The sequence below is a fragment of the Hypanus sabinus genome, chromosome 12 (genome assembly GCF_030144855.1).
Source record: "Hypanus sabinus isolate sHypSab1 chromosome 12, sHypSab1.hap1, whole genome shotgun sequence".
NCBI classification, from domain to species: Eukaryota; Metazoa; Chordata; class Chondrichthyes; order Myliobatiformes; family Dasyatidae; genus Hypanus; species Hypanus sabinus.
Window position 1 is genome coordinate 45,134,014 of NC_082717.1, and position 27,086 is coordinate 45,161,099.

The 27,086-nt window shown below is 41.8% G+C and overlaps 1 protein-coding gene across 1 annotated transcript in view; it reads right to left on the reverse strand.

Annotated features, from left to right (window-relative positions):
• The window catches only part of kctd3 (potassium channel tetramerization domain containing 3), a 101,925-nt gene that overhangs the window by 37,407 nt on the left and 37,432 nt on the right, over positions 1-27,086 (reverse strand). The window contains exons 3-5 of the mRNA XM_059985847.1: positions 15,127-15,172; positions 4,990-5,063; positions 1,574-1,632 (exon numbers count right to left, since the gene is read on the reverse strand). Of these exons, the coding sequence (XP_059841830.1) occupies positions 1,574-1,632; positions 4,990-5,063; positions 15,127-15,172 (179 nt within the window). The remainder of the gene's footprint in view (positions 1-1,573; positions 1,633-4,989; positions 5,064-15,126; positions 15,173-27,086) is intronic.

A 27,086-nucleotide genomic window follows, 5' to 3' on the forward strand; every position in this document is an offset into this window, starting at 1 on the left:
CTTTTATATAACTGGTTTCACAAAGGGATTAGATATATAAGAGATTGTTTTGAAGGAGGTATATTAATGTCATTTGACCAATTAAAGAATAAATATAAAATATCAAATAACACTCTTTTCTGTTATTTCCAATTAAGGGCTTATTTAAGAGATAAACTGGGTCAAACAATGTTATTGCCAAAACCTAATGAATTTTAATTCATAAAGGAAAAATTTAAAAATTTATTTCTGATATGTATAATTTGATTCAAAAACAAGCAATTAAACAAGCACATAAGTCAAGACAAAAATGGAAAACTGATTTGAATATTAAAATTGATGAAACAAGTTGTTCAAGATTATGTCTTGACAGTATGACAAATACAATAAATGTTCGACTAAGATCAGTACAATATTACTTTTTACATCAAATATATATTACACCACAAAAAATAAATAGATTAAACTCAAATTTATCTGATCAATGTTTTCGATGTAATCAAGAAATTGGTACTTTTTTACACTACTCTACTTGGTCTTGTTTTAAAATTCAACCTTTTTGGACAAATTTAAGAGTTTTACTGGAACAAATTATTGGAATACAACTTCCACATAATCCAACATTATTTTTACTAGGCGATATTGAAGAGATAAAATTGAAATCCAAATTGAATAAATATCAGAAAGAATTCATAAAATTTGCTTTGGCAGTAGCTAAAAAGGCTATTGCAGTTACTCAGAAATCGGCTTCATACTTAAGTACAGATCGTTGGAAGAATGGATTTTTTAGCTGCATTCCACTTGAAAAAATTACTTATAATTTAAGAGATAAATATGAAATATTTCTGAAAATTTGGCGCCCTTATTTACAAAAAATAGGATTAAATATATAGGTGCTCCGAAGATAAAATTATTGGTTATCCGGGGAAAGAAATAAATATACATATTAAAGCTATTATGAACTCCGTGGAGCATGTGGGGATCTTACGAAATCTAGGCATTCTTTCTTTCTTTCTTTCTTTCTTTCTTTTTCTTTCTTTCTTTCTTTTCTCTTCTCTTTTTTTAATAGGGATATGTTAGGGGGAGGGGTTAAGGGGAGGGGGGAAGGGTTGATAATTTTGTTTCTTTCTGTAACCTATTTGAAAATTCAATAAAAAATTTAAAAAAACAAAGAATTCTAAAATTAATCATCTTCCAAGCTGTCATATTTATGTCTTGCTTTGGTAGACATTGTATGCATATCTATTAATGATTTTAATTTTCTCCATGTTTGTAGAATAGTGCATATAAAATACCAATGGAGAGGATTTACAATGAAACAGTATAATTAATGTGTTCTTATCTTTTATTGACTAAAATGCTGGGGAAATAATACACTGCAAAACTGTTATTCTCATAGGACTGAATGAGAATAATGTAGGTGCAGCATTGTGAAAGTCTGAAAACAATAAACCGATAATAAAAATATTTCAGTAATAAAACTTCCTTTTAATGTGAACACCTGTTCATGAGTAATAAGTAGCTTAAAATTAACTGCACATCTTGTAAATTATTTTTCCTCATACTTCAATAACAAAAAAATGATACATCATACCTAGAGGAGTAATTCCATAAAATTCAGCTTCATGTCTTAGAACATTGATGTTTACCCCCCTGCAAGAAAAGGGAAATGTATGAGCCACTGCTTTTAATCAGCATCTCAAAATATGGTACAATCAAAATCAAAGACAACTTAAATTATCTATTGTAATGTCTTCAGAACATCTTCAACCATTTCCATGGGAAGAAACGTGGTAGGTGTAGTAATACATTGATCCATATGAAGTTATCTATTTCAGATGAAAAAACAAAAACAAGCAGCATATGATTTCAGTTTTGTTCGACTGGAAAGCATCATTCAGAATATCAGTAACTCTTTTGCTAGATGTTGTGATATGTAGTTGTTATATAGCTAAGGTCAGCATGGGAATGCCCTTAAAAATGCTAAAACTGAACAAGAGTTAGCTCTCACAAAGTTAAATTCACAGTCCAACAACTAATAATTTCCACAGATGGATCATGTGAACAAGATCTAAAAATGATTTAAAAATGTAAGAACAGTCAGGGACTGTTCATCCATAAGAGTCTTATGAAAAGAAAGCTCACTTAGCAAGCTTCAGATGACAGAAGTGATTCCATAACTATACCAATTAAACCAAACCTGGGTCTTGGATTTAGATCTTTGATCATTCCAATTGTTTTAGTACGAAGAAAAATAGATTTAATTGAGCAATTACTCAGCAACTAACACTGGCAAATTAAATAGTACAGGGAGAAGTTTATGGGGAGAAGGCAGGAGAATGGGTTGTGAGGGATAATAAATCAGCAATGATAGAATGGCAGAGCACACTCGATGGGCCAAATAGCCAAATTCTGCTAAGTCCTATGGTTCAAACAAAATATAAAGCTATCATTTTGATTAGCTAGAAGGTCATAAGTGAGTTTATCTCACCTATACCAATCAAAACAAAAAGTACACAATATTTTAACCCCACTATTTGTTGGTCACAGCTTTGTACTTGGCTGGATAATCACCAGTTAGTAACTTAAAAACTGAGGATTCTAATGTAAGGCAAGATATCCTAGTTGTATATAATATTGGAACTTGAATTCATCTTATATTACCTAGGATTTCAAAAACTGGAAATGTGTTCACTCCCAAAATATTTTATAATTCAGGCTATGGAACAATTTACTTAAGGTACTTGGGTATGTCATGGGTAAACCTAGTTTGTATTGGGGTCCAGAGTAGACCCTATGAACTGTGCTGCTATTAAGAGAGAGAGAGGGAGGCATCCAGTGCAATGAGAGACAGAGAGATAGAAACTGCTCGAAAGATTGATGTTATGGTTTCTCTGCCAGCTTGTTTACCTTTCGCCGAGGTTACTTGCCCGCTTGTAAGGTTCCTGCAGAAAGTGGATGGAGGAGCAGGTTGATGGACAGCTGGTGTCCAACTTGTGGAGATAAAAACCAGGTCTGCTGGTACACAGACAGACACAACACAAGACACACACAGTGCGGACACTGAACGAGCTTTGTTGCACCCACAAGAAGGTGGGGTTTTGGAGGATTGATTCGGGGAATCGGTCAGTGGCTCACAGAGTGAAAAGGTGCGACCGGTGGGGAATTATTTGTGTGTCCATCCTTGCCTGGGTGATAATTCCACCACTGAAGAATGGTCGCACATTTTATGGTCATAGTCGGTGACTACTACAGGATTTTGGAAGACAACTGGAAGATCGACGGCATCAGCTCACCTCTCACCTCTCTCTCCAACGATACTCAATTAACTACCTCGAACTGAACTGAACTCTTCATCATCATAAGACTGTACCCATTTACCCTTAGGTTTGAAAGAGCCTAGTTTTGTTCCTATTTCCACATATATATGTATATATACATAATATTGCTAATTATATTATATAATTTTATATATATACACATAACATTACATAATATTTGCATTTATATTACTGTATTGCTTAGTTACTAATAAACACTATTAGTTCATAGAAATACCAGACTCCAATGTGTTTTCCATTTCTGCTGGTTCTTTAACCCAGTCATGGGGTATGTGTCAGGTATCTGTGCATAACTTGGTTTGTTTAGGATCATGCTAAAATTATAGGATGTTTGACATATTGAGCAGCATGGTGGTAGTTAGCATAACACTTTACAGTACAGATGACACAGGTTCAATTCCCACCGCTACCTATAAGAAGTTCGTCTGTTCTCCCCGTGACCATATGGGTTTCCTCCGGGTGCTTCAGTTTCCTCCCACAAAACAAAAACGTACCGAATGGTAAGTTAATTGGTCATTATAAATTGTCCTGTGATTAGGCTAAGATTAAATCAGGGGATTGCTGGTCAGTGCGCTTGAATGGCTAGAAGGGGTTATTCCACACTGTACCTCAATAAATAAATAATTATTTTCATAAACACATTGTAGAACAACTGCCATTTTACGGTCAGTGGAACAAGGAAGTTAGGATGAAACAAAATGGTGACACAATAAACTACAGATACTGGAATCTGGAGCAACAAACAAAATGGTACCACTCAGAGGGCTAACGAAGGAAATGGACAGTTTATGTGGCTACGTCCCCTCTGAAAGATTGGCGTGTAGAAAGCCAGTATAAAGAGATGGAGCAAAACTGAACGTGTGATGGGTAGATCCAGGTGAGAAGGCGTAATAGGCAGATGGAAGAGCCCACACCTGTAACACCTCTATTAAATGCACATCTCCCCAGAAGAACAGGGCTGAGAGTTTCCCTGGTCACTACCTTTCATCCACCCCAGCCTATGCATCCGCAGATCTTTGTTTGAAACTACCATCAACTACAATGCAACCCACCATCAGTCTCATGTTTCCCTCTTCACCCTTTCTGCAGGAATCACTCTCTCTGCAACTTCCTGGTCCACTCATCCATCGCCAACCGTCTCTACACCTTCTCCCTCACCAACATCCAGACCCTTAAACATCCTTTTCAGGTGAAGCAGGCATGCACATGCATCTCCTTCCCACCCTCATCTCCCATCATCCTGCATCTTTCCCATCTCCTTCAACTCTATCTGCCCATCACATATGCACTAGTTCCACCGGGCCCCCTCCTCTTGTTCTCATCTGCTCAACCTACCTCCCCTATTTTTGGTTGCATACTATCTGCAGCCCTTTTTGCCTCCACACCTTCACACCTCTGCTACTATTTCCATTCCTCCCTTCTCCATCTGCCTATCACTCCTCTTCAACTGGATCCATCTATCACTTGCAATTCGTTTTCCTTTTTAAATGAGAGCATATAAATCCTTCTGCACAGAAACAATTTTCTATGCACTCACTGGACTGACTGAATATCATTCCAAGATGTATGCTTTTGAAGGAAGGAGGAAAAATAGTGACAGCATTGCAAGTTTCTATCAATATTATATCATAACTACAGAATAATTTTGTGAAAATTAAGTTTTCCTTACCTTAAATCTAACTCTTTTGTTCTAAGAAAATTCAGAATTGGTGCAAATGCAGTGGGATCCCGGTCAATAAATATCTACATGGAATGCAATTCAATGACAAAATAAGACAATGTAAAATTTAAAGCATTAAGTTCATGTGTTTTACAATGGTTACATAAAATCCATGATAATGCAAGAGATTCAGTTCCAAAGAGCTGGTTACGTTTTGAGCATCTCTGGAAAATAAACATTGGCTAGGAACAAATCCACTGAAAATATTATTCCCATGTTACATAAAAAATGACGATTCCTTGCCAGGGAATCAGCAAAATCTAATGTTTTCACCAGACAGTTGACACCTAAGAAACAAAAACCTATCTGAGGTTCCTTTAAGAAAACCATGATCAGCCTAGCACTCAAGAAAAACAGTGTAACATAATGTGAGGGGTTGGCTTATTTGATGGCCACTGTGTCAGTCATTGATTGACCTGTTTGAAGGATGGAGCAGCTCTTTCCCATTGGTTGCCTTGCGCACCACAGCATGGGATTCCAGTTCCAGGCACCTCAGGTGTTTAAAAATAGCACATGCAAGAGCCTCAGTCTCTTTCCTTTGTCTCCAGGGACCCACTTCAGGCTGAAGTCATGACCATTAGGAAACAGCACTGCAGACACGGATGGGCACTACCGCATTTACTTAGTTAAGTACTCATTCGTAGCATACTTAGTTTTGTAGTTTTATAAATCGGGAAGATTTAATGGAGTACCCATTGAGTTAAAAGGGTTACTGAAAGTTTAGCGTTGTAGTTTTGTGTAGCTTAGATGAGCACTTGTTTAGCAAGATGCGCAGTTTAGTATTTCATTGTTTGTTTATAAATAAATAGTTAACATGCTTACTCACAATCCAGTTAGCAGGACCAGTTTCCCTTCATGTGAGAAGGTCAACTGTACATCTTTTCCCACCTCTCCCAGGGGTATGTACCCAGTCCCATATTTTGCCATGGTCTGGTAGCTAAGATTTATAGGGGATACAGGCAGACCCTAGCATCTCTGTGTCCCACTATATAGACCATGTACTATTACAGGGGCCCTCACAGGAGTAGCGAGGCAGGCACCGGATGAAATGGATACCTCCCTGATGAGTGGAGCTGGTCTATTAACCACAGTAAGAAACAGGGGCCCAGTTAGAGTGTTCTATCCCTGGGAATATCCCAGTGGTATTCTGAGCAGCAGGGAATACCTAATAAAGTCACATGTAAAATCTTGAATACTCTAGTCCCCGCCTTCAAGAAGGAGATGCAGTACTTTGTGGGGCTCCTAGGGTATTGGTGCCAACATGTTCCCCATGGGACCATGATATTATGCTCCATATACTAGGTCCCTGGCAAAAAGACCATTTTCAAAGGAATCCTGAACAGTAAGCGGCCTCAACATAATGGTGTAACCTTTGAGTTGCAGGTTTCAGCTACCCCTTGAGTAGAGCCTGTGGCAGGTGTTGAAGGGGCATCACACTCCTTTAGGGTTTTGGACGAAGATGTTCCTTGTGGTGGCAATTCAATATAGCTCCCTCAAGAGGCAGTTGTTGGCCTGGTACTGGGCCCTTCAGATCAATGAACACTCTGAGTCAGTTGTGTTGCATCTGCACCTTCCTATCATGCAGCGGGTGAAGTCCAACAACGTGACTCACAAGGAGGACTGTGCCCCATGGTCTTCAACCACTAAACTGAAATGTTATTTTGCAGATTGGGCAGAAAAAGGTACCGATAAGGTGAGCTGTCTCCATGAAAAGGCTATGTCCCTGCCTGATAATGACCTTTGCACTCATGATAAAGTCCATACAATTGACCTCTCATCCACACAGCCTTCATTTCATTATTGCTGATCCATTTTCCCTTTCAGCCCCAATCACTTACCTGCCTTCTCCCTGTATCCTTTCATGCCCTGATGAATCAAGAATCTATCAACTTCTGCCTTAAATATACCCAATGAATTGGCCTCCACAGCTGCTTATGCAACAAATTCCACAGATTCACTACTCTCCGGCTAAAGAAATTCCTCCCCACCTCCATTCTAAAAGGACACCCCTCTATAATAAGGCTCTGTCCTCTGGACTTAAACTTCCCCACCACAGGAAACATCTTCTCCACACCCACTCTATCAAGGTCTTCCAACATTCGATAGGTTTCAAAGTGATCACCCCTCATTCTTCTGAGTTCCAGCATATGACATGCCTTTCAATAAAATAGAATCACTTACGCGAACCTCTTCTGAAACCTCTCCAATGTCAGCACATTCTTTCTTAGGTAAGGGGCCCAAAACTGCTCACAATACTCCAAATGAGGCCTCACCAGTGCTTAATAATGATTCAACATTACATCTCTGCTTTTATATTCTTGTCCTCTTGAAATGAATGCTCACACTACATTTGCTTTCCTCACCACCAACTCAATCTGCAAATTAACCTTTAAGGAAGAGAACTCCCAAGTCCCTTGGCACCTCAGATTTTTGTATTTTCTCTCCATTTAGAAAATAGTCTAATCTTTTATTTCTACTACCAAAGTGCATGACCATACCCTTCCAGACACTGGATTTCATCTGCCATTTCTTTGCTCATTCTCCTAATCTGTCTAAATCCTTCTGTCATCTCTCTACTTCCTCAAAGCTACCTGCCCTTCCACCTGTCTTCGTTTTGTCTGCAAACTTGGCCACAAAATTATCAATTCCATCATCCAAATCATTGACATATAGCATATAGCATCAGGCCCGACTAGGAGCTGAGGATGCCATCGTCTACCTGCTGAACCGTGTCTACGCCCACCTGGACAAGCCAGCTAGCGCTGTGAGGGTCATGTTTTTTGACTTCTCCAGTGCATTCAACACCATCCGCCCTGCTCTGCTGGGTGAGAAGCTGACAGTGATGCAGGTGGATGCTTCCCTGATGTCATGGATTATTGATTACCTGACTGGCAGACCACAGTAGGTGCTCTTGCAACACTGTGTGTCAGAGTGGTCAGCAGCACTGGGGCTTCACAGGGGACTGTCCTGTTTCCCTTTCCCTTCACCATCTACACCTCGGACTTCAACTACTGCACAGAGTCTTGCCATCTTCAGATGTTTTCTGATGACTCTGCCATATATGGATGCATTAGCATGGGAGATGAGGCTGAGTACAGGGCTACGGTTGGAAACTTTGTCACATGGTGCGAGCAGAATCATCTGCAGCTTAATGTGAAAAAGACTAAGGAGCTGGTGGACCTGAGGAAGGCTAAGTCACAGGTGACCCCGTTTCCATCCAAGGGGTCAGTGTGGACATGGTGGAGGATTACAAATACCTGGGGATATGAATTGACAATAAACTGGACTGGTCAAAGAACACTGAGGCTGTCTACAAGAAGGGGCAGAGCCGTCTCTATTTCCTGAGGAGACTGAGGTCCTTTAACGTTTGCCGGACGATGCTAAGGATGATCTACGAGGCTGTAGTGGCCAGTGCTATCATGTTTGCTGTTGTATGCTGGGGCAGCAGGCTGAGGGTAGCAGACACCAACAGAATTAACAAACTCATTCGTAAGGCCAGTGATGTTGTGGGGGTGGAACTGGACTCTCTGACGGTGGTGTCTGAAAAGAGGATGCTGTCCAAGTTGCATGCCATCTTGGACAATGACTCCCATCCACTCCATAATGTACTGGTTAGGCACAGGAGTACATTCAGCCAGAGACTCATTCCACCGAGATGCAACACTGAGCATCATAGGAAGTCATTCCTGCCTGTGGCCATCAAACTTTACAACTCCTCCCTCGGAATGTCAGACACCCTGAGCCAAAAGGCTGGTCCTGGACTTATTTCCACTTGGCATGTTTAACTTATTATTATTGTTTAATTATTTATGGTTTTATATTGCTATATTTCTACACTATTCTTGGTTGGTGCGGCTGTAACGAAACCCAATTTCCCTCGGGATCAATAAAGTATGTCTGTCTATCTAAAAAGGAGCAGTTCCAACACAGATCCCTGTGGAACAACACTAGTCACTGGCAGCCAACCGAAAAAGGCTCCCTTTATTCTCACTTTTTGCCTCCTGCCAATCAGCCAATTCTTTATCCATGCTAGTACCTTTCCTGTAATACCTTGGGCTCTTAACTTGTTAAGCAGCCTCATGTGTAGAACCTTCTCAAAGGCCTTCTGAAAATTCAATACACAATATCAATCGACATTCTTTTGTCTATCCTGCTTGTTATTTCTGCAAAGAATTCCAAAAGATTTTTCAAGCAAGATTTTTTCTAAAAGAAACCATGCTGACTACAGCCTATTTTATCATGTGCCTCCAAGTACCGCAAAACCTCATCCGCATCAATTGACTCCAACATCTTCCAATCACTGAGGTCAGACTAACTGGCCCATAATTTCCTTTCTTCTGCCTCTCTCCCTTCTTGAAGAGTAGAATGACATTTGCAATTTTCCATTCCTCTGAAACTAATTGATTCTTCAAAGGTCATTACTAATGCTTCCACAGTCTCCTCAGCCACTTCTTTCAGAACCCTGGGGTGTATACCATCTGATCCAGGTGACTTATCTACCTTCTGCCCTTTCAGTTTCTCAAGAAACTTCTCCTTAGTAAAGGCAACTTCACACAATTCTGCACCCTGACACTCATGAACTTCCAGCATGCTATAAGACCAACTCATGGGCAGTATCCAATGGTAAGGTGGTATGGATGCCTCAGTGGCATGAGCAACACTGGGAGGGGCATTGGCGATTTCCTTGGGGGCACCCCATTGGGAACATATCTGGAGAGATGCACACCAGCGGCAGTTTACTGTCCATTATGCAGATGCCCACACTTCTTGGGACACTGAGGGGTCATACATAATGCTGCTGTGGATAGAGCAGCAGAGATCAGGATGACCATGGAGTGTTATGAGGAGGAGGACGATCGTGGTCACCTGGCAATTGGGCGCACCAGAAGCATGGGCACTTAGGGGTGGATGAGTTAAGGAAATGGGCAGAGGCTCAGGGGGTAGTGTTTTAACTTCTAATGCCTCAATGCACTGTGTAATGACTTGATCTGTATGAATACTATGCCAGACACACTTTTCACTGTACCTTAGTACATGACAATAATAAACTAATTCCAATTCCCCCTTTGCTCCATCCACCCCAACAGCCAGTATCTCCATTTGGTCAGCCACTTTAATTCCATTTCCCATTCCCATACTAACATGCCTGTTCACTGCCTCCTCTCCTGCCAAGTTGAAGCTAGACAAAGATTAGAGCAATGGCATATTATATTCCATCTTGGTCATCTCGAACCTGATGCCATCAATGTCAATTTTCTAACTTGCAGTAACTATTCCCCTCCATCTCCCCACCTTTTGTTTTCCCTTAGTTGTCTGGCCTCTTCACCCATTCGGTTTACCCTACCCTACCATCATGACCTGCACAAACATCTTCCTCCCTGATTCAGTCCTCCTTCCTTTCATTCCATGGCCTATTATCCTCTCCTAAAAAGGCTCGATCTTGTTCAGCATTCTGCCATGCTACTGGTCATCTCCCAGCTTCTCAAATCATTCCCACTCCCCCCCCCCACCCCTTCCCCACCTGATTCACCTATCACTCATCAGCTCTTGCTTCTCACCTTCCCCCCTCCCTTTTATTCTGCCTTCTACCCTCTTATTTTCTAGTTCTGATAAAGGGTCTCAGCCCAAAACAACAACTGTTCATTTCCCTTCTTAGATGCTGCCTGACCTACAGCATTTGATGTATTCCAGCATATCTGCAGGCTCTTTAGTCTCCACTTAAAACATGACATGTTTACCAGCAGATGGCATTAATAGTCACAGTATCCTGATAATTGAATTCTATTGTAATTAACAGTAAGCATCAGGGTACAATTTTCATTCAAGATAGCTGCATTAAAAATAAACCCTCAAAACTTGGGTTTTACACCACAGTCCAAGAAAAAATGTTACACTACAGACCAATAATTAATTTCCATTAATATTGTACTGTGACATTATAACCATTGCTTATCACAGTGCATTATCCACTATCTACACAACTAGATAATTAAAGTAAGACAAAATCCACTTTGGTTCAACTGATATTACTCTCAATCAAATCAGCCATTCCAAGTTTGTCCAACTTCAAAGACTGCAACATTGAAATACAGGCTGATATGGGCACAGAAGGGAATGCTATACTGTCATCCCTAGTATCATACTCAACATAAATCCTGCAATCGTCAGTTCTAAAAGCAAAGAGTCTTGTTCTTAACATAATCCTCCTGGGCAAACCTTACTTTGCACAAATGAGCTGCCACATTTCTTTACCTTACAACAACAACTAAACTGATTACTATATCACATCCTTTAATTAATACACACACACACACATTGTGTATGTGTGCATATATGTATTTGTTTCTCTCACCCCATGGGTGGGGTGTATGTTTATTTTTCCCTCAATTTTGGGTCCTCTGAGGCCCAGGAGCTTGAGGGTTCAGCGCAGTATCCTTGCGCAGTATGCACTCTTCTGGACCACGATTTCGGATGTTGTTCCTGGGATTTGTTGCAGCCACACTCCCAAACCAAGTGTCACAGTTCTAAGTGCTCATATCACCACCAGGATTAGTCAGGCTTTAACCTTCTACATCCTTTCTATCTAACCCTTCAAGCCCTGGCATTTCTCCCACTTCTCATACTCTTCTTCCAGGTGTTACTGATTTTCGGGATTGCCACACCTATTAATATTGCATTCTTCTGATCCTTGTTCAGTTTTACTACATCAGGTTGGTTGGCCAGTACCTGCTTGTCAGTCTGTATTTGGAAGTTCCACAGGATCTTAATTCTGTCATTCTCCACTACTTTCCCAGGATATTTCCCATTTGAACTTAGGAGTGTCCAATCCACACTCAGCTCAGATGTTCCTGTACACAATTCCTGCACTTGTTTGTGCCTACATATTGCACCCTGCTCCTATTTGCTGGATGGTTTCAGAGAATTTCTAGCACAGTCTGTATTTGAGTCTTGCCTGGTGTAATAGACCCCTGCTTCTATTGCGCATGCTGAGCACTTGTTCTTGTGCAGCGCCTCTACTCTGTCACTCAGCCCTGCCATTTCCAACCATCCGTAGGACTTTCTTATGTCAGCCACCTCTGATATCTGGCGATGGTGCATCCCGTGCAGTGGCTTGTCCTGCCATGGCCTCTGGTCCTCTGGCTATGCTTCACCCACTTCCATTTCCATGTCCCTTGCCTGCAGTCTGAGGTATCCTCCTAGCAAATCGTCCATTAGGGGCCATCTTCCTGACATATTCGTGGACGTTTTGCTTTTCTTCCAGGACTTACAAGCCCCGACCTCCTTTATTCCGGCAAGTGTACAGTTGGTCACATTGGAATCCTCCATGTACTTTGCCTTGAAAAAGTACAACTATACTCACATTTTACTGTCACATTTTCTAAATTTAAAATACTGTATATACAATACAGAAGGGTAGTAGAAAAGGCCAAATAACATCATGAACATCACTCACTCTGCTCATAGACTATTTGTCTCACACACATCTGGAAGGAGGCTACAAAGTATCCACACCAAGACCACCAGACTCAAAAACAGTTACTTTCCCCAAGCAGTAAGACTGATCAACACCTCCACCCACTAACCTAAACCTCCATATTCCCTACCACCACTACTTTATCATTTTCTGTCAGTCACCTTAGGTACAGACACTCATATACCTAGCATCACTTTCTGGACATGCAATCAACCTAACTACAGAAGCTATCTCAAGTACTTATATATTGTATTCTTCTTATTGTGTCCACTATCTTACTGTGTTTTCTTCGAAGTTCAAAGATTGATTTTATTGTTAAAGTATGCATGTACAATATAACTCGGATATTTGTCTACTCCAAATAGCCACTAAATACATAAAGTCCATGGGTGTTTGAAGAAAGAAATCAACCTCCCCCCTGCATGGAAAAGAAACAAAACTCACACACCCCAAAATCCCACAGCAAAAAACAAGCACAGTAACAATCACTGAGCCCCTACACCTAACGATTCCTGACCCCTTCACTCACAGAAAAGAACAGTGACTGCAGCACCAAACCCCCAATGCCACCTCTTACACACAAAAATTAACAGATCATTAATCCGCCAATCGTCCACAAGAAAGCACCAAAAAGACTGAAGGAAACCAATATACAGTCCAATAATCACATAAATCTCAGAATGTGGGAAGTATCTTTTCATCTGCATATGAAGAGAGCAGCTGCACAAACTCAGTCCTTCTATAAAGAGTGACCGCTGACCTTGGTGTCCTAATGCTGCCAACCTGGGGCCAAACACTGCCCATGGGGGTAGGAACGCCACCATTCCAACGGTTGACCATCTCTGTTGGGAGCCATTGCTGACTCCCTCTGCATTCACCTCAATGCTTCAATCTTCCTCACCACTTTGAGATGGAGTCATTCACGACACCATGCCTTGTCTCTGATTTTTCCCACAAGTCTGCTTGTGTTCTCAGACCTTCTCAGCCCCAGTCTCTGATCTCCACGAGGCAGCTCTCCGGACATAGCATGCAGCTGGATCCCTCGATCAAGATCCAAACTGTACTTCACAGGCTCCAACAGCTTCCATAAGACAAACAAGATGAAAAGAACAAGTAGAAGGTGTAGAAAAGGTGAAATAATTGGATAGATTTGCCATCTGAAAGATGTCACCTGAGGAATCGTTGTTCACTGGCACCATCTTGACCAGAAGACTTCTTTATGCTGCACCAAATCCAGAGTAACTATTATTTTGCTTGCCTACTTGTCTACTGGAAATGACATTAAAGAATCTTAAACTGAATCTTGAATTTACATTTTGCATGGATTTTCTTTTTCTCAGCTTTCAGCTAACCATTGAAGATATTTACTCCACTTCAGATGAGTTTAACACATTAATCCTAATGGAACTGAAGCACCAGAATCACTTTCTCCCTAGCTTTCTATTATCAACAAACTTACAGATAGACAACTAAGACCAATCAAATAATTGTGGTTCCTCTATGCGGGTATATCTACCAATCACAAAGAAGACCATGCTTTAATTACTTGTCAGTTCTATATTAATCACAACCTCAGAACAGAGGGCCATCCATTTAGAATGGAGATGAGGAGGGATTTGTTTTTAGCCAGAGGGTGGTGAATCTGAGGAATTTATTGCCACAGCAGCTGTGGAGGCCAAGTCAATGGATGTATTTCAGACAGAGGTTGATTGGTTCTTGATTAGTCAGGGCATGAAAGGTTACAGGGAGATGACAGGAGAATGGGGTTGAGAGGGAAATGGAATAGTCATGATCACAAGGCGGAGCAGACCTGATGGGCCAAATGGCTTAATTCTGCTCCTATGTCTTATGGTCTTATAGACAGAGCTTTCTATCATCAGGTTTAAATCACTTTTTTTCCTAGGTGGGTGAGGGGCAGAATTGGGGCCATTAGTTCATGTAACATTTTATCAACACTTGCTGAAAATCACCCAGTTTGAAACTGAAAAATCCACATTACAACAAACATTAAAAAAAAGCTAATCTTTAACCTTTACCTCAGTCCTCTTATGATACAGATCAGTCAAGTGCCTCTTCTGTAAACAGATCTGAGTAGCTTTATGCTTTCCTGTCAAGAACTGAGAATAGGCTTGTGGAGGAATTAACAGATCTTTAGTAACTACAACCTGCATTCTTTTGCTTTGATATTATTACTAAGCAAAGAATGGACAAGATGGGCATCAAAAATATTACAGGAAATAAGTTTTTACCCCATTTCATCCTTATCTGACACAATTATGATGCTGTGATATGAACAGCAAGAAGAACTTTTGGGAAACGCAGTTAGTTACTGCTCAAATATATTGAGAAAATGCCAGAGATCACTGTGCAACAATTTTAAAAATGTCCACCAGGAAGAGAAAGAACAGCTTAGGCTCACAGTACACACTTCCGCAAAAATTAATACTGTGTAGAAGCTCCTTAGTCAAAAAGTATTGTAATCCCCATGACTATATGATTTTTTAATTAGTGCAAGATAGAAATTTAACCCTTACAACATGATTCTTCATAAGAAATTTATAATTGAATTCTACTTTAAAAGAGTATTAAATACAAAATAATGGTCAGCTTACTGCTCCAGTTTCATCCCGTAGTGTTGAGATTCTCCCACTCAGTAAGCTGGAACAAGAACAGTTGACAAGAGAATTAATTTGAAGGTCAGAGTATCACAAAAGTTGAAATTGTTCAACAGTTTTGAACAGTATATACAAGTATATATCCCAGCCCTTTGGAGAATTCAAATAAATATCCTGCCAAACACTGATTTATTTTACCATGAATATTTTGAAAAAATTATTGGCAAAATTAACCTTCAAACGCCAGCAACCATTTATCTGGTTCAGGAAATTTTAGGAAGTCAAACACTGGTTAATTTTCACAATCACTTTCATATTTTGTCCAGGGACCTTAGTTGCTGAAGTTTTCAATGATTTTCTTTAATTTGCTCACAGTTGATTTAGTGACATTTATATTTAAGTATATTTATTACAATTAATTCCATCATATAGCAGTATAATCCAAATGCATGATTATTAAATAATGATTCTTACCTTACCGAAGGAGTCACATTGCACATTATATGACAATAATTAATTGCACAATATGCTTATCAAAGCCATGGATAGAGTTTTACAACAAAAATAATGACACGTTTATGAATTTGAACCTATTTATGGTTGAAAAACTGCAGTGGCTAACTGAGATGAAAGACTAGGCGAAATGTAATATTGGAAACTCCTGGGTTAATCTTATTCCCATTGCTGACTGATGAATATTTTAAAAAAGCAAGGTCTGTAGTCTGTCTACAGGATCCAAAATGTTCATTAAATAGTTTGTTAAAACTAGAATAGATATTTCATTACTTTAGCTGGTGAGTGCCTAGAAGTATAGTTACTGCAAATGGTTCTAGATGGTCAATGACAGTAAGTTTTCTAGTTACCATGAATTGGGGGCTGTACCTCTTCACTAACTCCATCAAATAAGATTCAGCTGAAAGTAAGGAATGCCTCAAAGTGATTGTTTTAACAATTACACTATCCTCACAGGATAACTTTCTGCAAGAGCAGACAAAAGTTATTTTCAATCTCTCTCTACAAAAGGGCAACAATCTATAAGTGCCCAAGAAGTGCAGGGGGAGCTGCCTCAATGATTATCGCCCAGTTCCACTCACATCTACTGTGATAAAGTGCTTTGAGAGACTGGTTGTGGCCAGAATCAAGGACCAGGACCTGCTGCAATTGTTTGAACTAGCGAGTGAGAGAGCAACATCTTGCAGGCAGAGATCCACATTAAACCTACAAGTCTCATCAGGAGTGAGTCATTGTTTAAAGTAGCAAGTGAGAATGTTATATCTTGCAAGGTGGGAGCCATTTGAAAACAGCAAGTCTCGTTGGAAGTAAGTTTTATCTGAGCCAATGAAAAAAGGGAGGTGTTGATGGAGTGACCATGGTTGGAGTGGACCAGCATTAGAGTAGTCCAGTAATAATGCAACAGGCTTGGGCAAGAACAGGCAGAGGTTCTAAGTTTTTTTTCTCTCTTTCTTTATCTATTCATACATAGCTAGTGCACTGAGAATGGATTCAGATTTAATGGTACGTTCAGATTTTGTGAGATAAGACCATAAGGTATAGGAGCAGAATTAGGTAATTTGGCCCATCAAGTTTGCTCTGCCAATTCATCATGGCTGAACCAATTTTCCTCTCAGTCCCAATCTCATGCCTTTTCCCCATATCCCTTCATGTCCTGACCAATCAAGAATCTATCAACCTCTGCCTTAAATATACATACAGACTTAGCCTCCACAGCTATATGTGGCAAAGAATTCCAGAGATTCACCACTCTCTGCAAAAGAAATTCCTCCTCATCTCCTTTTTAAAAGGAAACCTCTCTATTCTGAGGCTGTCCCCTCTGGTCACAGACCACCATAGGAAACATCCTCTCTACATCCAGTCTATCAAGGCCTTTCAACATTCGATAGTTTTCAATGAGGTCACCACTCATTCTTAATTCCAGTGAATACATGGCCAGAGCCATCAAACGCTCTTCATACGATAAGCCATTCAATCCTGGAATCATTTTCTTGAACCTCCTTTGAACCCTCTCCAGTTTCAGCACATCTGTTCTAAAACAAGGGGCCCAAAATGCTCACAATACTGCAAGTGAGGCCTCACCAGTGCTTTATAAAGTCTCAAAATTAAATCCTTGCTTTTATATTCTAATTGTCTTGAAATGAATGCTAACATTACATTTGCTGTCCTCACCACAAACTCAACCTGCAAATTAACCTTTAGGGAATCCTGCACAAAGACTCTCCAGCCCTTTTGTGCCTCAGTTTATTTTTTTTATTTTCTCTCCATTTAGAAAATAGTCCACCCTTTTATTTCTTCTAACAAAGTGCATTAACATACACTTCCCTACACTGTATTCCACCTGCCATTTCTTAATCCATTCTCCTCATCTAAATCCTTCTGTTACCTCTATTTCCTTAAAACTACTTGCCCTCCATTTATCTTCATATAGTTTGCAAACTCTGCATCAAAGCCATCAATTCCATCATCCAAATCACTGACATATAACACAAAAAAAATCAGTCCCAACACAGCCCCTGTGGAACACCACTAATCATCAGCAGCCAACCAGAAAAGGCTCCCTTTATTCCCATTCTTTGTCTCCTGCCAATCAGCCACTGCTTTATAATTGCTAGAATCTTTCCTGTGATACCATGGGCTTGTAAAGCAGCCTCATGTGTGGCACCTTGTCAAAAGCCTCTGTAAATTAACCAATTCTCCTTTGTCTATCCTGCTTGTTATTTCTTGAAAGAATTCTAATGGATTTGTCGGGTAAGATTCTTCCCTGAGGAAACCATGCTAACTGCAGCCTATTTTATCATGCGCCTCCAAGTACCCTGAGACCTCATTCTTAATAATCTATGCAAACACTGAGGTCAGGCTAACAGGCCTATTGCAACACACACAAAATGCTGACGGAACTCAGCAGGCCAGGCAGCATTTATGGAAGACAGTACAGTCGATGTTTCACCAGTCCTAATGAAGGGTCTCAGCCTGAAATATCGACTGTACTCTTTTCATAGATACAGCTTGGCCTGCAGACTTCCTTCTGCGTTTTCTATGTGTTGCTTGAATTTTCAGCGTCTGCAGATTTTCTCGTTGTAACTGGCCTATAGCTTCCTTTCTTCTGCATGTCTCCTTTCTTGAAGAGTGGAGTGACATTTGCAATTTTCCAGTCTTCCAGAATTATTCCAGTATCTAGTGATTCTTGAAAGATCATTATTAATGCCACCACGATCTCTTCAGCTATCTCTTTCAGAACCCCGGCGTGCACAACATCTGGTCCAGGTGACTTATCTACCTTCAGGCCTTTCAGCTTCCAAAGAACCTTCTTTCTAGTAATGGTAATTTCACATACTTCATGACCCCTGACACCCGGATCTTCCACCGTACTGCTAGTATCCTCCACAGTGAAGACTGACACAAAATACTTAGTCAGTTTGTCCACCATTTCCTTGTCCTCCATTACTACTTCTCCAGCATTGTTTCCAATAGATATCTACTCTTGCTTCTCTTTTACACTTCATGTATCTGAAAATCCTTTCGATATTCTCTTTAGTATTATTGGCTAGCTACCTTCGCATTCCATCTTTACCTTCTTAATGACTATTTTAGTTGCCTTCTGTTGGTTTTTAAAAGCTATCCTCTAACTTCCCAATAATTTTTGCTCTAGTATATGCTCCTTCTTTGGTTCTTACGTTAGCTTTGACTTCCCTTTTTAGTCATGATTGTGTCATCTTTCCATTAGAATACTTATTTCTCTTTGGGATGTACATATCCTGTGTCTTCCGAATTGCTTTCAGAAATTCCAGCAACTGCTGCTCTGCATTCATCCCTGCCAGTGTTCTTTTCCAATCAATTCTGGCCAGGCCCTCTCTCACATCTCTGCGATTCCTTTTACTCCACTGTAATACTGATATATCTGAGATGTGGGAAAGCTAGGAAACACTGAGTCTCCCTGGTATCTACATCAAGCTACAGCTCCTTACAGACTGAGTTCAGGAACTGGAGTTGCAGCTCAACATTAGTAAGACAAAGGAGATGGTAATGGACTTAAGGAAAACAAACCTGCACTGATCCCTGTTACTATTGATGGTGAGGACAAGGATGTGGTGAGGACCTACAAGTACCTGGGGGTGCACCTGGATGACAGACTTGAGTGGAGCACCAGCACAGAGACTGTGTAAAAGGGCCAAGGATGTCTCTGCTTCCTGAGGAAACTGAGCTCCTTTGGAGAATGTAGGCCTCTCCTTCACATGTTCTACCAGTCAGTTGTCAATAGTACAATCTTCAATGCAGGGGTGTGCTGGGGCAACATGGGTGATGCCAACAGGCTCAATAAACTGATTAGAAAAGCTGGCTCTGCTGTAGGATTCAAAGTGGACACAGCGGAAGCTGTGATAGAACAAAGAACCCGATGAAAAATCCTGGCAATTCTGGACAAGGTTTCCCACCCTCCGCATGCCACCTCGGCTGAACAGAGGAGCACTTTTAGTAATAGACTAAAATAACGGTGCTGCTCCAAATAGTGCTATATGAGGTCATTCTTACCCTTGGCCATTAAGCTCTGTAGTGAGTCAACCTATAGCCGGGGAAGTGATAACCCCTACTGTTAGACTGTCTGTGGTAACTTATTTTTTGTTTTTTCTATTTCTCTTCTATTATCTATATTTGTGCATTTGTAATGCTACAGTGACATTGTAATTCCCTTTGGAAATCTATCTATCATCCCTAAGTTACAAGATGCAGATACCTGGGTAACTGTCAAGACAGGAAAAGGGAACAGGCAGCCAGTGCAGAGTACCCCTATGGCCGTTGCCCTCAATAATAAGTACACTGCTTTGGATACTGTTGGGGGGACAACCGATCAGCAAGGAGCTACAGTGAGTAGATCTCTGGTGCTGAGGCAGTCTCTGTGGCTCAGAAGGGGGGGGGGGGGGGGGGAGAAGAGCAGTGCAGAAATGATAGGAGATTCTATACTTAGATGAGCAGACAGAAGCTTCTGTGGATGTGAAAAAGAGACCCAGATGGTATTTTTCCTCCAGGTGCCAGTTTGCATCACCATCTGGAATGGAGGGGCCACTGCAAAGGATCAAAAAAGCTACAGACAGTTGCAAACTCTGCCAGCTCCATCATGGGCACTCGCCTCCCCAGCATCAAAAACACCTTCTAAAGCCGATGCCTTGAAGAGGTGGCATCCATCATTAAGGACCCCTGACACTCCGAGGGAGGAGTTGTAAAGTTTGATGGCCACAGGCAGGAATGACTTCCTATGACGCTCAGTGTTGCATCTCGGTGGAATGAGTCTCTGGCTGAATGTACTCCTGTGCCTAACCAGTACATTATGGAGTGGATGGGAGTCATTGTCCAAGATGACATGCAACTTGGACAGCATCCTCTTTTCAGACACCACCGTCAGAGAATCCAGTTCCACCCCACAACATCACTGGCCTTACGAATGAGTTTGTTGATTCTGTTGGTGCCTGCTGCCCCAGCACACAACAGCAAACACGATAGCACTGGCCACTACAGACTCGTAGAACATCCTTAGCATCGTCCGGCAGATGTTAAAGGACCTCAGTCTCCTCAGAAAATAGAGACAGCTCTGACCCTTCTTGTAGACAGCCTCAGTGTTCTTTGACCAGTCCAGTTTATTATCAATTCAAATCCCCAGGTATCTGTAATCCTCCACCATGTCCACACTAACCCCTTGGATTAGGGGTTAGGGGTCACCGGTGCCTTAGCCCTCCTCAGGTCCACCACCAGCTCCTTAGTCTTTATATCAATCTGCCTTTTCAGCCATTAACAATTTATTTCAGCTGCAGCATCTTTAGATTCATTCAATAATTTTTGATTCCTGCCCTATCACAGACATTTCTACTGGTCTCTCCATCTCATTTGGCTGTAACTTAACATTAACATTATACATCAAAACACAATGTTAACTCCATCTCCCTCTCCACAGGTGCTTCTTAAACTGCTGAGTTCTTTGAGTATTTTGTGTTTTTAATGCAGTCAGCTTTGTCCTAGATGATAAAAAGGATCTTTGGAGCAACATGCATGCAGGCAAATGGAAAGCACTCATCATATTGCTGATGTATGCCTTGGATGTCATTATTGCCACAGAATATGCTGTGTATGACATAGCCTTGGAGCAATAAGATATATCGTAAAAAATCCAGTTAATGTCTTGGTCTGTAACTAGAAATTGATGCTGAGAGTTGGAGATTCTGTGACAGCAAAAGCATTAAATGTCAAGGGAAGGCATTTTATCTGTCATGATAGCATTTACCACTTCTCAGTGTTATTTGTCATGCAACAATCCACGTCTGAATATTATGCAGATTTTCTAAAAAAGGATGCAGAATGCCTCAATATCAGAGGGGTTGCAAACAGAATTGAAAATTAACCATTCAGTAGAGGATTGTTTAACCAACAGAGGCCCACAACTATTAACAATTTTTTTAAAATTTAGAGATACAGCGCAGAACACTTCTAGCCTAACAAGCCACAACGCCAACAACTCACCTATTTAACCCTTGCCTAATCACAGAACAATTTACAATGACCAATTAATCTACTATCAGGTACGTCTCTGGGCCGTGAGAGGAATTTGCAGCACCCGGAGGAAATACACGAGGTCACAGAGAAAAAGTACCAACTCCAAATAGACAGCACCAGAAATGAAATCTGAACTTAGATGCCCTGGGCTATAGTAGCATTGCACTAACGGCTACGCTATTGTGGTGCCCTACATTACTGATTTTGAAAAGCGGACTGAGTGTAGCCTATCTAAATTTGGTGATGACACTGAGCAGAAAAGCAAATTGTGCAGAGATTGTGAAGAGTCTTTAGAGAAGTACAGATAAATTAAGAGACTGGGCAGGGGTCTGACAGATGCAGTGCAATATTGATAAATGCAGTCATCCACTTTGGAAGGAAAAAAATGGAAGATCACATTAAATGGTGAAAGATTGGAGCATGCTGTTACACAGAAGGACCTGGGAGTGCTTGTGCATTAATTCACAAAAGGTTGGTTTGTAGCTGCAACAGGTCATCAAGAAGGCAAATTGAATGTCAGCCTTCATTGCTAGAGAGGCTAAATTCAGAAGCAGGGAAGTTATGCTGCAACTGTACAGAGTACAGTTGAGGCCACATCTGAAGTACTATGTGCCATTCTGGTCACTTTACGAGAAAAGATATACTGGTTTTTGAGGTAATGCAGAGGAGCTCCACCAGGTTGGTTCTGGAGATGATGGATCTCCAGATGATGGACATGAAGAGAGATTGATTCGCCTGGGAATTTACTCACTGAAATTCAGAAGATTGAGAGAGAATCTTATAGAAACATAAAATAGTGAAAAGATGGGCAAGATTTATGCAGAAAATTTCTTTCCACTGGCAGCTGAGAGCCATAACCTCAAGATATGGGGGAGTAGATTTAGGATGGAGGTGAGAAGGAACTGCTTTTCCCAGACAGTAATGAATCAGTGGGGCTCTCTGCCCAAGGAAGCAGTAGAGACGACCTCATTATGTATATTGACGACATAGATTTTTGAAAAGTAAAGAAATGAAGGGTTACAGAAAAAAAAGTTACGTAAGGTGGAGCTGAGTCATAGGTCAGATCAACCATGATTTTACTCCTGCTACACCTGCTACCATTTCTCATGGTCTTACAGATAAGCAACCCTTCATTTGACAATGTGGAGGGAAAGTTATTTATAAAGCATTTAAAATGCTTTATAAAGCATTAGGGCTAGGGCAACGTCATGAGGAACTCCTACAACGTCAACTGCAACCATCTTAGTTTGTGCTAGGTATGATTCAATCCCAGCTGCCCAACAAGGGTTACTGGATCCCAACACTAAGTCGATCATAATCAGAACTCAGAATCAGATGTATTATCACTAACATATAACATGAAATTTGCTGCTTTGTGACAGCAGAAGAACACAGAGACATAAAATTATTATAAATTCCGAATGTGAATAAGTTGTGCAAAATAAACAAACCTCGAGGTTGTTCATGAACCGTTCAGAAATCTAATGGCAAAGAAGCTGGTCCTAAATTTTTGAGTTTAAGTCTCGTAAGTTAATGTACCCGCCTCTATCACTTCTTCAGGTCATTCCATAAAGTGACCACTCTATGGGTGAAGTACATAAAAAAACCTCTCCCTTCTTATCTAAACCTATGTCCTCTAGTTTGATTCTCTAACCCAGGGTAAAGGACTATAATTCCAAGAAAAGGTTTTTGAACCCTTTGCAATTACCTGGTTTCCTGCAATAATTACTTATAAAATGTAGTCTGATCTTCATCTAAGTCACAATAACACACAAATGCTATCTCCCTAAACTAATAACACACAAACAATTGTACTTTTCATGTCTTTATTGAACACATTGTTTAATCATTCATATTTCAGGTATGTGAACCCTTTTATTTAATAACTGTTAGAACCTCTTTCAGCAGCAATAACCTCCACCAAACGTTTCCTGTAGCTGCTGATCTGACTTGTACAATGGCAAGAAGGAATTTCAGACCACTTTCCCATAGAAAACTGTTTCAGTTCATCAATATTTCCAGGACGCTACTGCATGAACAGCCCTCTTCAGGTCATGCCACAGCATCTCAATTGGGACTCTGACTTGGCTATTCCAAAACACAAACTTACTTCTTTTTAAACCATTCTGTTGTTGATCTACTCTTGTGTTTTCAGTCATTGTCTTGCTGCATCATCCAACTTCTATTAAGCTTCAGGCAACAAACCACTACCCTAACATTCTCCTGTAAAATGCCTTGATATAGTATTTGAATTCATTGTTCCCTCAACGATTCCAAACTGTCCTGGCCCTCAGGCAGCAAAGCAGCAAAGTTTTGCAAACTTGAAATGTGTAGCAAAGTTTTTTTGGAGAGCAGAAGTTTCCTCCATGGTGTCTTTCCATGAACACCATTCTTGTTCAATGTTTTCCTTATTGTGGACACAGATACACAATTTTTGATTAGGGCACGTGGATAACAGAGCGGCTACCTACCATCACCAGATACTACAACAATACAGAGATCGCCCAAAAACAAACCTTTACAAAGTTCTGGCTGAATTGCGCAACCTTGGTTTGCTGAGGGGAATGGGCCTATGTTCCTCAGACTCGCCTGATGCTGGCAGCCGGAGATGGAGATGTAAGCGATGTACGAGGAAGCGGAAGCGATGTGCGAGGAAGCGGAAGCGAGGCAAGCGGGCAGGGGTCCTTGCCAGGCAAAAAGCGAACCCTAGCCGGCCGGCTCTCCCGTCCATTCAGCTCTCCAATGTCCACTCCCTGGACAATAAAATGGACTACATCCGACTCCAACGAAATACTTGGCAGGAGTACAGAGTTTGCTCTGCGTATGTCTTCACAGAGACGTGGCTCACTGATGGAATTTCGGGCACTGCCATTCAACTAGACAGGCTCGCCTTGTTTCGTGCAGACAGGGATGCATCTCTCTCCGGTAAGACTCGCAGTGGTGGTGTGTGTATTTACATCAACACGGAATGGTGTAAGAACTCTGTGCTGGCTCCACAGCTCATCGCTAGTGGAGTTTGTGGCTGTTAGATGCAGACCATTTTATTTGCCATGGGAATTCACCTCTGTTCTTATATTCGGTGTCTATATCCCCCCCCCCCCCCCCCAGCACTAATACTAAGAAGACACTCTGTGAACTGTACGGGGCTATTAGCGAACTGCACAATGCACACCTTGATGGACTGTTTATTGTCACCAGTGATTTTAACCACGCGAACCTTAAGTTAGTGCTCCCCGAATTCCATCAGTATGTAGACTTTGCAACGAGAGGGGAGAATGCATTGGACCTTGCTTATACAAACATCCCTAACACATACCGGGCAGAGCCCTGCCCCCACCTCAGTTACTCAGACCACATCTCTGTTATGCTAATCCCGGCGCTCCAGACCAGTTCAGAAGCAGGTTAAAACCTGGCCAGCAGGAGCCATTTCTGCTCTTCAAGACTGCTTTGAGCACACTGACTGGCACAGGTTCAGGGAGGCTGCAACTGATGGCAACTCTACCAATTTAGAGGAGTACACAGCATCAGTGACCAGCTAGATCAGGGAGACAATGTCTCCCATCCACTCCATAAGGTACTGGTTAGGTACAGGAGTACGTTCAGCCAGAGACTCATTCCACCAAGATACAACACTGAGCATCATAGGAAGTCATTCCTGCCTGTGGCCATCAAATTTTACAACTCCTCCCTCGGAGTGTCAGACACGCTGAGCCAATAGGCTGGTCCTGGACTTATTTCCACTTGGAATAATTTACTTATTATTATTTAATTATTTATGGGTTTATACTGTTATATTTCTGTACTATTCTTGGTTGGTGCAACTGTAACGAAACCCAATTTCCCTTGGGATCAATAAAGTACGTCTGTCTGTCTGTCTGTCATTGATGATGTTACTCTGTCCAAGACCATCACTATACGCACTAACCAGAAGCCATGGATGATGGCGGAGGTGCGTGCGCTGCTGAGGACCCGCGACTCCGCCTTCAGAGCAGGCGACAAGGCAGCTCTAACAACAGCAAGGGCCAAACTGTCCCGAGCCATCAGAGGGGCAAAGCGTGCACATTCCAGCTAATCCACAGCCACTTTCAGGACAGTGGCGACACGCGGTGCATGTGGAAGGGCATCCAGGACATCACCTGACTGTGCAGGTGATGCCTCCCTCCCAGATGTGCTGAATAACTTCTACGCCCAGTCTGAGGCAGAAAGTGATGTGGCGGCGAGTAAGTCCACCCCTCCTACATATGACCAGGTGCTGTGTCTCAGGGTGGCCGATGTGAGAGAACCCTGTGCAGGGTCAACCCACAGAAGGCTGCTGGACCAGACAACATCCCTGGTAGAGTGCTCAGAGGATGTGCAGACCAGCTAGCAGATGTTCTCACTGACATCTTCAACATCTCCCTGAGCAGCGCCGCCATTCCAACATGCTTCAAGGCCACCACCATCGTCCCCGTGCCGAAGAAGTCTTCAGTGTCCTGTCTAAATGACTACCATCCTGTTGCACTTACATCCATCATCATGAAGTGTTTCGAGAGGCTCGTCATGAGGCATGTCAAGACCCTGCTGCCCCCCTCACTGGACCCCCTGCAGTTTGCGTACCGTCCCAACCGCTCAACAGATGACACCATTGCCACCACCCTCCACCTGGCCCTAACCCACCTGGCCAAAAAAGACACATACGTTCAGATGCTGTTCACAGACTTCAGTTCAGCATTCAACACAATCATCCCTCAGAAACTGATTGGAAAGCTGAGCCTACTGGGCCTGAACTTCCTGACTGGGAGACCTCAGTCAGTCCGGATTGGAAGCAGCATCTCCAACACATTCACACTGAGCGCGGGGCCCCCCAGGGCTGTGTGCTCAGTCTACTGCTGTTCACTCTGCTGACCCACGACTGTTCTGCAACACACAGCTCAAACCACATCATCAAGTTCGCCCGATGACACGACCGTGGTGGGTCTCATCAGCAAGAACAACAAGTCAGCTTACAGAGAGGAGGTGCAGTGGCTAACGGACTGGTGCAGAGCCAACAAAGTGTCTCTTAATGTAAACAAAAGAGATAGTTCTTGACTTCAGCAGGGCACAGAGCGACCACTCCCCGCTGAACATCGACGGCTCCACGGTAAAGATCATTAAGAGTACCAAATTTCTTGGTGTTCACCTGGTGCAGAATCTCACCTGGTCCCTCAACACTAGCTCCATAGCAAAGAAAGCCCAGCAGCATCTCTACTTTCTGCGGACTGAGTTAATTCCATCTCCCAACCCCCATCCTCATCACATTCTACAGGGGTTGTATTGAGAGCATCCTGAGCAGCTGCATCACTGCCTGGTTAGGAAATTGCACCATCTTGGATCGCAAGACCCTGCAGCGGATAGTGAGGTCAGCTGAGATCATCGGGGTCTCTCTT